Source organism: Poecilia formosa, unplaced genomic scaffold, assembly GCF_000485575.1.
Source record: "Poecilia formosa unplaced genomic scaffold, Poecilia_formosa-5.1.2 Scaffold291, whole genome shotgun sequence".
Taxonomy (NCBI): domain Eukaryota; kingdom Metazoa; phylum Chordata; class Actinopteri; order Cyprinodontiformes; family Poeciliidae; genus Poecilia; species Poecilia formosa.
This window is the reverse complement of record NW_006800230.1, coordinates 442,967-453,216: the sequence shown is the minus strand read 5'-3', so window position 1 is coordinate 453,216 and position 10,250 is coordinate 442,967. Positions and strand designations below refer to the sequence as shown.

General features: G+C 38.9%; 1 protein-coding gene across 1 annotated transcript in view; it reads right to left on the bottom strand.

Annotated features, from left to right (window-relative positions):
- Nucleotides 1-2,645, bottom strand: part of pargl (poly (ADP-ribose) glycohydrolase, like) — a 14,286-nt gene extending 11,641 nt beyond the window's left edge. The window contains exons 1-2 of the mRNA XM_007571960.2: nucleotides 2,479-2,645; nucleotides 177-697 (exon numbers count right to left, since the gene is read on the bottom strand). Of these exons, the coding sequence (XP_007572022.1) occupies nucleotides 177-697; nucleotides 2,479-2,488 (531 nt within the window). The 5' untranslated portion in view covers nucleotides 2,489-2,645. The remainder of the gene's footprint in view (nucleotides 1-176; nucleotides 698-2,478) is intronic.
- Between the last annotated feature and the right edge of the window lie 7,605 nt (nucleotides 2,646-10,250).

The following is a 10,250-nucleotide window of genomic DNA, read 5'->3' as shown; positions in this document are numbered from 1 at the left end:
TGTTCCAAAACACTTAAGTGTGACAAACATGCAAAAAGACAGGAAATGAGGAAGGGGGCAAACACTTTTTCACACCACTGTATATTTTTCCAACAGGTGATGCCTGTAAATGAAGACGTCCTACTTATTCCTTGTTCAGAACAAAAAAGACAGAGAGAAAGGCAGAAACAACTCACATCTATGAGGACGGTGTGAGACTTTGAGAAGGTCAGTTTTCCCAGTTTGATGTCACACTGTGGAAGCGTCTTCAGTTCATCCAGCTGGCAGCACGACAAGCCGACTTCACTGCGCTCCTCACCATGCGCCGTCCCCACAGGCATGTGTTTGGCTGTCTTACTTCCATCCTCGTTGCAGCTGTCTTCATCGCGTTTGGTTGTCTTTCTTGCGTCCTCGTTGCAACTGTCTCCATCGCATTTGCTTGTCTTTCTTGCGTCCTCATTGCAGCTGTCTCCATCGTGTTTGCTTGTCTTTCTTGCGTCCTCATTGCAGCTGTCTCCATCGTGTTTGCTTGTCTTTCTTGTGTTCTGAATGCAGTTGTGTCCAGATGTGGATGGATCAGAGGAGCTGGCCTGGGTTGAGCCATCCTTGCCGTTCTGCTGGTTTTCATTTTTGGGCTTTTCCTTTTCACTGTGCAGAGAATTAAAGATGCATTCTTTGACCTGGGAGCTGTTATTGCGATAGTTTTTATTTTCCATGTCTGCAGGAAACAAGAGAAGGTGATCAGGAGTTTTATGTTCTCTGGTTAATCCCAAGATATTCCCAGTCAGACATTTCTCAAAAACCAACATGTACTAATAACAATGATAACAGTAGCAATAAGCTGTTTATTTTAACTTCTGATATAATAAGTCTCTTATTGAAGCTGTTAGCACATATAGTGTCTATTAACATGATTGTTGCCAGTTTCAGTGCATAAAGTATGAAGTTTTCAGACTAGAAACAGGAAGGAAGGAGTTCAGTTCTACGTTGTTTCTTGATCTGAGGTCTTTTTTCTGAATTATGTTGCGACAAAAATTTTAGGAGTCTGTCACCTTCACTGATCCTGTTTTTAACTGACAAACAAATCTCTTTGTAATAAGTATCAATAAAATCTTTCTAAGACATTTATCTACTAAATCTGACATGTGATTAATATCAATAAATATCTCATAGAATGTCCAGTATTCAATATATATAGAATATTCTGAATCAGAATCAACAACTGTGAGCAAAGGAGTAAAATTATTCCATTTTGTGTTCCTAGAATATTTTTGTGGAGTTATCCAAAGACTTAATTTGTATCATAGGTGGCAGAAAATGTTGGGTTTTTTGCCACCTATGATACAACTGTAAACAATGTACAGTTGTTTATTAAAACTGTACATTTCAGGGTTACATTTAAAAATTTTGAACAATTTTGAAATAATTGTTCAAGATTATTTGAATAGTTTTTTAATGTTAAAAAAATACTTTTTTTTCTTTTACATAAGTACTTTTTCTTCAACTAGAATAAACAATATGAATATGTTTGTTACCTCTAATCAGTTTTAGGTTGAGATGACTTCAAGCATATCTACTTATAAAAGTTAATCTCATGTAACCTTTGTTTTACATCGTCTCTTTCTTCTTGCAAATTTCTTCATGGTACATTTTTTACTTCATTTAGGACTTTCTCATTGATGCCAGTGAAATGTCAGTTCTACTTTTGGGGTTTCTGTAGAAACTAATCTTGTAATTCATCTTTCATGAATAGCCAAATTCTTTCTCAGTTGTTGGAATGTTGAGATATAAGTAAAGCATAAGCATACACCCCACACCCAGCAACAGACCAACAGAGCAAACCAAAAAAATCCAGCAAAAACTGAAGGAGAGAGGATCTTAAGTACTGTGGAAGTTGTGGAAGAGAAGAAGGAATCAGAAGAGCTAATTACACGAGTGGGGACAGCTAGAGAAGAGGAAATGGGGGGAAACTGGAAAAAGGAACATTATGGGTATCAGAGGGAAGAAGGAAAAACTATAAAACTAAAGGAACAAATCAAAGGAACTAAAAGCTAAATAAATAACGAAAGCTAATTGACTGAACAAAAACTAAATAATTAAAACAGAACATGAACTAAGAACGCCAACATCTTAAGAAACACAAAATGAGATACAACAACAAACTAAGAACCAAATCTAGGCGATAAACTAAGACTAGAAATAAAGTAAACAATAAAGAAATTTCCCAAAGAAGCAATAATGAAACTGAAAGTCTATGCACATGTGGATAATGACAGAAAACACAAGTCGAAGCTCAAGCATCTCAGTGACGGGAATCATTCGGCTGGAGGTGAACTGATAAAGCAGTCCAGTGTAATTTGACCTCTTTAGCTTTACGGTCGAGGTTATTTTTCCGAACCAAACATTGACCTCAATCAAAACTCCGAAAGACAGGCGCGTGCCCACATGTAGCCGTCGGTAATATATTTAATTTAGCAAACATTCTGCTATAAAACTCACCTTTAGTCATAGACTGCGTTGGGTTTATTCGGATGTCGTGTAATTCTGTCTAAAAGAGTTGTCTTCCTCGATGTGAACGCCCCCTGGACTGGAGGAAAACAGTTCAGCTTACTTTAGATTAGAATCGAAAACGAAAGTGAACTGAAACCAACTGCGGCTGCGCACAACCTTGAAAGAGAATTTGGAGTTGGTCATATGTGGAGAGTACTGGAATGTTTTATCATCCGATAAAACATTGATAGTTTTATCGGATGATGAAACCTAAGAATGTTTTGAGGACCCAACCATCATGTAAAACACCTCACATCTCTAGAAATTATCTTATATAATTCAGTCCAGTTCCAGTGTGTGAACAAGATTAATGTCTCAGAAAACTAATATTAAAAAGTTTTCCTCGCTTTGCTTTGACATGTTAAATCACTAAAAACATTGGATTAGCAAGTTTGTGGTGGCAGAACTTAAATTTAATGCGAGACTGACTTTCTCTTAAACATCCGAATCTGACTTCACAAATGCTGTCTTGGAATAAAGTTCAAAGAATTACAGAATTATATTCCTAACACTTGTGAAAAATTCTCCCAGGTGTGTTCTGTTATAGCTGCAAAGGGTGGGATAACATCGTATCTAACTCAATAGACTATGAATGTAATATCAAGGTAAATGAGTGAAAATGCAGAGATGACTTATAAGAACATTTTTGGCAAACTCTTTAAATTTTGACCTCCATCTTATAAAAACTGCCCAGAGAAATTGACAAGAAGTTACTGGATTAACTAATAAAATAACAAACACACATACAAACATACTATAAAATTTTAGTGTAGAGTTAGACCAGAATAATCATTGAAACAAGCATGGTACACCATGGATTATGAGATGTGAAATACATTAGCAGTTAGTTTGTGTCTGTTCAGGAACTAGACATAATCTCCTCACAATTAATCATAATCATAGAGTAAATAATAAAAAACAGCAAAAAATAATGAAAATGTTTTTTGCTGTTCTTTTAGACACAACATAAAGATTTGACTGAGTTTGCTGTGTTTGCTTTTCAACAGAGGATGGCAGTAGTGAGCCAGAATATGTGAGTTAACACCAGGTTTTTCACAAGATCGTCTTTGTATTATTAGAGATAAGCTTTTAATTTAAACTGAATCTTATGGAGGAATCGGCTGCACTTCAAACCACTTTGTCCAGAGACAATTTACCAGTTAATATTTCACTTCCTGAAGGACTTTTCAGAAAGTCCTTACTGGTGTGGAGTCACCTGGATTAAATGGCTTGGGATTTTTATTGCTATTTTTATTTCATTTGAAATTTCCTAAGCTGGGTTGCAGAAGATGGAATCTAGAGGATGTTTGCTTACATCAAACAGAGGGGATTCTAAGATATGTCCCTGTGGTACTCCACATTTAATTAACTAAGTCAAAGTTAAGAGATGTTGTAATACATCCACAGTGTTATTTCAGAGAGAGAGCCACTTTAAAAACTTTTCCAACTTTTTTTTTATTTTTTTTATTTCTTTTTACATAGATCAATTTCTTTATTACTTGATTATTAAGATGGACAGTAAGAAAAATCTTAAATGCTATAACTGGGAAGAAAAATCTGAATATTATTGTAACTAAGTTGTTATCATCACCTATTCTAACTTTTGGAATGAATTTCACGTTTTGAAAAAATTTTACAGTTTTCTATTAAATATATTATTTGGTTTCTAGAGGTAAGCTGGTAATATTGCGTGAATAAAGGATGGAAAGTATCCACCAAGTCTCCAACTTGACTCACTTTGCTCTCCAAAAATAATCAACATAAATTTATGATTTTTTCTGATGTTGACAGTTTTAATTAGCTTTTTTTTTCTCTACCTCTGCAGTTTGGTGTAGAATATTTTCCCTATTCAGCAATAACAAAAAGACTTACATTTCTGATCCACATACAAATATTGTCCCAATGCTAACAATTTCAATAATAAAAAAAGACAAGAAAAAACAGGGAATAAAAGAAAAGAAAAATGTAGCTGATTTGTGTGAGAACTGCAGTGCAGTTGAGGGCCCCTGTTGGTTTGGATGTCCTAACAAGTTAGTATTTTTGACATCTGGTAGATGTAGTTTACCGCAATCACTGTTCAGGATTTTGGGATCAATTCAGCTATGTGAGGTCAATTTCATTTAAACTCCGGTGTATATTTCAGAGAAATCAGAACAGAGGCGACACCAGAGCAACAAGAATTTATTTGGATTGGCACTTACTGCTCCAAAGCAGTGAGGTGGATATAAATCTCTGTTAGACTATGTGAACAGTTTAGTGTTCACACCAGCTGTGTGAGTGGAGGGTCACACAGATGGTGTGAATGGAGCTGAGTAAAGAGATGTGAGGAGAAGCCTTCATTGGCTGGATCAGTGACCTTAAGAGGTATCGTTCAGGAGAGTCATGTAAAAGCTGATGGGGTAGTTTTCAGTTATGTACAACTTTACAATCATGCCACACTTTTCAAATTTAAATTAGTAAAAAACAAAACAAAAAAAAACATAACATTATCCTTCAATTATACTTGGTATTGGTCCATACACCCATTTATCTACCTGTTATCCATCTACCAACTACCCAAATACAGGATTGCCAGTTCCAGCCAGCCAGCATGCCTAGGTGGGACCCATGTGGGGGAAAGGAGGGCATACCATATGGGTCCCATATGGGTTTGTCCGCGGGTTCCACGATGGCCTCACATGGGTTTGCCCATGTAGGGCTACAGCCCACATGGGCCCTACGTGGTCCCTAAATGGACAAACCCATGTGGGCCACCACCATATAGGGCCCATGTAGGGCCCATGTGGGCTGTGGCCCTACATGGGCAAACCAATGTTGGGCCATCGTGGAACCCGTGGACAAACCCATATGGGACCCATATGGTCTGTCCTCCTTTTCCCCACATGGGGCCCACCTAGGCATCCTGGCAGGGGGGATAGGTAGGGTACACTTTGACCCTGGACAGATGCCCAGGCTGTTGCCTGGCCATCTGAGACACACATCTATCATTCATGTACACACTCACTCACTAAAAGGGACATTTTCAGCAACAGTCGTGTGTTTTTGGACTATGGGAGGGAGTACCCAGGAAGAACCCACATAAACATGGAGAGAACGCCCGGATGTGTGGGCCTGTTCCAAAAATATGCAACAAAATGCATTGCGCGATGACAAAATGGGGGGTGTGAATACTTTTGCAAGGCAACATAAGCTTTTCTTTTGATTCTTAAAAAAAATACAAAAATCTTCATGATCACAAAACTTTACGTTTCTGTTTAAAAAACCCCCGTTGTTTTCCGGGACAGCCGAGTCCAGGCTTGCATCATGGAAAATGCCTGCTTATCCCGCCTGAGAAGGTCCTGCAGGACCGGAGGACATGGCAGCGGAGTCACGGCGGAGCTGGAGGGCGAACGCTGTCATGTGTTCTTGTGATTACAGTCATGTGGGGCTCTGCTCCAGCTGCATCCACACAGCGCGGCGTAGCCATGTTTTTCCACATGAACGGTAAACAGCGGTTTCAGTGAGCCTGGCCAGCGAGAGGGCGGAGGACCTCACTGCCTCAGTCATCCCGACTCTCTCTCTCTCTCTCTCTCTGTGTGTGTGTGTGTGTGTTTGTGTGTAAGTGTTATTCTAGGTCAGCCATTTCCCTGGAATGTTCTGCTGGCTGCCAAAGAGAAGTCACTACAAAGGAATGCACACATAACACTGCAGAAACACAAGGATGACTTAAAAAGGACTGAAAGTAAGAAGAGACGAGCAACATGCTAAGTTCTCCTCACTCCTCTTCCATGTGGCTTTTTTTTTGTTTCGACTGTTCAGGAAAACACAATTATGAAATATAGTGCTGTGGGAAAAAAACTGATTTCTTCAGGTTCTGTTTTGTTTTTTGTTTTATGGCCCACTTAAACAATTTGTATCACCAAACAAATTTAAATATCAGCAAAGATAATCTGTCTAAATACCTAAAATAATAAGGATTATTTTCTTTATTATTAGGGGAAAATATAGCAATCTGATCCAACATGGGTCTGTGTGAAAATATGCCTGCCCCAGTTAAATCATTAATGAAAAGTGATTAACCACAATTTTAAGACAAGTGAGTTATATTTTCACACAGGCCTAATTAAAGCCCTTAAAGAGTAAAAAATTACATAAACAGAACCTGACAACAGGAAGTAGGCTAAAGATCTCAAAAAGTAACAGAGTATAAAGAGAAATTCGAAAACTGATGAGGAAAAATGTGACACATATTTGTCTGCAGTTGCTCTGAAACAAGTATTTAGGTTAATCGTGATGATTCGATTATTAAAATAATCGTCAACTACTTTGGTAATTGAAACAAACAAACAAAAAAACAATGTCATTTGTACAAAGAACAACATAGTCAGAGTCGTAGATAAGCCAATACTGTACAATTTGAATGGTAAAGCATTCACTAAATTACTACTGTAACTGCATTATGTGCAACAAAATGTTAATTTTATAAATTACAAAAAAGGAGTAAAATTATTTATTTACATTATTTAATCGTGTTTCCAATATTTTGTAAAATAAGAATAAGTGGTTAATTGAAAAATCTGCAAATGTGCCAATTTTTTTTATCCAACTAATCATCAGATTAATTGATTACTAAAATGATCTATAGTTGCAGCCCTGGCCTGCAGTGAACCACAGTGAACCACTTATCTAGAGAAAGCGGTGCCCTGCCTACTGGAGTCACTCCAGGAGGAGTACATCAACAATTCACTGAAGAGACTAAAAGAAAACCAAGAACAGCCAAAACATGACTGGCCTGGTTGAAGGTCAGTGAATGAACAACAAGAAAAAGACTCGACAAAAGTTTTTCCTACAAATGTTCCTAGAATTTTAAGGTCAAAGCCACCGCTGACCAGGAAAAACATAAAGACGGGCCTCAAGTTGACCGAAAACACCTTGGTGGTCCCAAGGAGTTTAGGGGGAATATTCTGTATACTGACAAGATGAAAGTAGAACTCATGTTAGGCATGAGCTAAAACTAATACCATTCCAAAAATAATAAGTGGTGAGAGTATGATGGTCTGGGGCTGCTTTGCTTCTTCAGGACCGTAACTGATGGACGATAAATTCTGCTCACTACCAACAAAATCCTTAAGAAGAATGTTTGGCCAGCAGCTCAAGTGACCTTGGGTTAGACAGCAGGCTCAATGAACTGAAGCAGCACACACTATTAAGTCCAAATGCAAGTACCTTATATAAGTAACAGTTATAATTGTCCAGAAACTTCTGAAGTGGCCTCGTCCAAGTCCAGATTTTAACAGTGGCATGACCTTAAACATGTAAATAAAAAAAAACAACAAAGTCTAAGTGGGAGAACTTAAACAATAACAAACTCGATGTCTGTTATTTTAATTGGAGTATTGTTGCCAGTTTTTAGGTTTGTCAATTACTTTTCCACATACAACCAGGTTGGTTTGGAAAGTTATCGTCTTTTCACTGATAACCAAAACGATCATTTGAGAACTGCTATTTGGATTTCCCTCAGGTTTATCTATTTATGTTCTGAACATTTGATTGAGGTGACATCTCCAAAAGGAGAATGACTGCCTCCTGAGTGCGGTCATTCACTCAGGAGGCAAATACTTTTCACCTCACTGTTTACACCCATCTGCATGATTCATTTCAGAGGAGCATTTTGCATCTGCGCCGCCATCAAAACCAGAAACCAATCTGAACCTGCTTTGTTTTCCCTCTTTGTCTCTCCATCCCTCCTCCCTTCCTCCCTGCTCCTTTCTCTGCCTGTGGAAGTCAGGCTGCTGCAGCAGCGATGGCCGGCGCTCAGACTCTGATCGGATCCATGAGCGAAGGGGTCAGCGCTCCTCGGCCGCTGCTCCTGCGTGGCCGTGTCACCTCTGGTCCTGTGACATTGTGAAAACACTGCAGCAGATTAGAATTGTACGTGATTGTAGAATGCGGCAGGTCGTTGTGGGAGGAAGCAGCGAGACAGCTGCAGCGCGTGGAGTGTAGAGGTGGTGGTGGTGGGGAGGAGGAGGAGGAGGAGGGGGAGAGATGGATAGAGAAGAAGAAAAAAAATGAAGAAATGGGAAATCTCGGGAACCTGTTTCCAGGGCAACAGAGGTCTGAAAAACACAGGCAGGTTGGACTGTTTATTCGCCACGCTGCACTGCCCTGTGGCAAGATACTGCAGACGAATCTAATAACTCAGGCCCTGGCTCTGGTCTGGGCCCCAGCTTTGGCCCCGGCCCTGGCCTCGTCTCCCATTGGGCCCACGTTGGCTTTAAGGGACGATACCTCCTGTCAGAGAGTGTGTACTTCTGTCACATGTGTGTCGCAGGTAAAGGGAAATCACAGGGCCATGCTGCATGATCCATGCCATCCACTCTCCCCCACCCCTCTCCGCCCCCATACATGGTGATCATCTGCAGGTGACGTCATGCTCCTCCTCCTCTTCCGTTTTTTTTCTTTTGCTTTTTCTCGAAAATGATCTGCTCTAATCTGCAGTCATTCACTCAGTAGGCTTCAGGAGGAGGGAGGGGAAACATCCTTTTCTCTGTGGGAGACATTAGCCCTGTGAGCTCATGAATATATTATTGAGGGCTATTGAGCAATGAGGAAAGGTACACTGAGCTGCCAGGTTATGACCTGCGAAAGCAAGCACTAACTGCAACAGCCTGTGTGGGAAAATTAGGATTACAGCTCTGGATTATTCTTGCTTTTTTGTATATAAATTTGTAAAACATATTTAATTTTTTTAAATGAAGAAAAAAAAGAAGTGCCACAAAAATATCGTGATAGTAGCTGCACATTTGTAAACGTAGAGTGCAGTTTAAAGAGACCATAAGCTTTTGTACCGCTGAGCTACAGTGGTCACATCGGTCCTCAAGCAGCATCGCCTTCTCTCTGTAACCTGACTGCGACACGAAGAGATAATGCTGCGTTTAATGACCCTCGGACACCTCCCTTCCCCGTCCCCTCCCACGCCTGAAAGTATGGTTCGGAGTTTAAAAAAAAAAAAGTTGACTTTATGCAAACAGTTCTTAAAAAAAATTGCACCCTACCCTCCTGAAATAAAGTAATACGCAGGTACATCGGCTGCTTTTCAAACAAGCAGTTGAAGGAGGAAGGAATTATTACAAGAGCTTCCAGAGGAAGATAAGAGTCAACAATACTGCTGAGCTGAAAGTAACATGGGCTTCCATGATACCTCAGCAGACACGGACTGATTATTCATCACATCTAAAAACACACCTTTTCAGAAGAGTTTTTAATGTATGACTATTTTTATCGAGGTATGTTCTCCTTTTATGATTTTGTTTGAAGTATTAGTGTTCTGTTTGCAATTTTTCTTGATTCTTGTAAAGTGTTTATGAAAAGAAAAGAGCTATGCAAATAAAATGTGATGTTATTATTATTGTTAATATTGTCTGGTGGAGTAATTTATGAAAAAGGAGCCCGGGCCAAGTAATATTTAATGAAACGTGTACAGTACAGTACATAAACTTTTAAGAAGCCCCCCCAAATCTCATATTTTTTGGTCTAATGCAATATTTTAATTTGTGAGAAATAATTTTCATGTTTAATTATCTTCAAAATCACCACAATATACACATAATGTACCTACATATGATTTTCACTTATTCATTTCAATTTCTGAAATACATTATCACAGAGATGCAACTGTATCCTTGTGTTTTAATATTTATATTTTATTGTCAGTTGACAAAAATACGAGTTCTCAAAGGTCA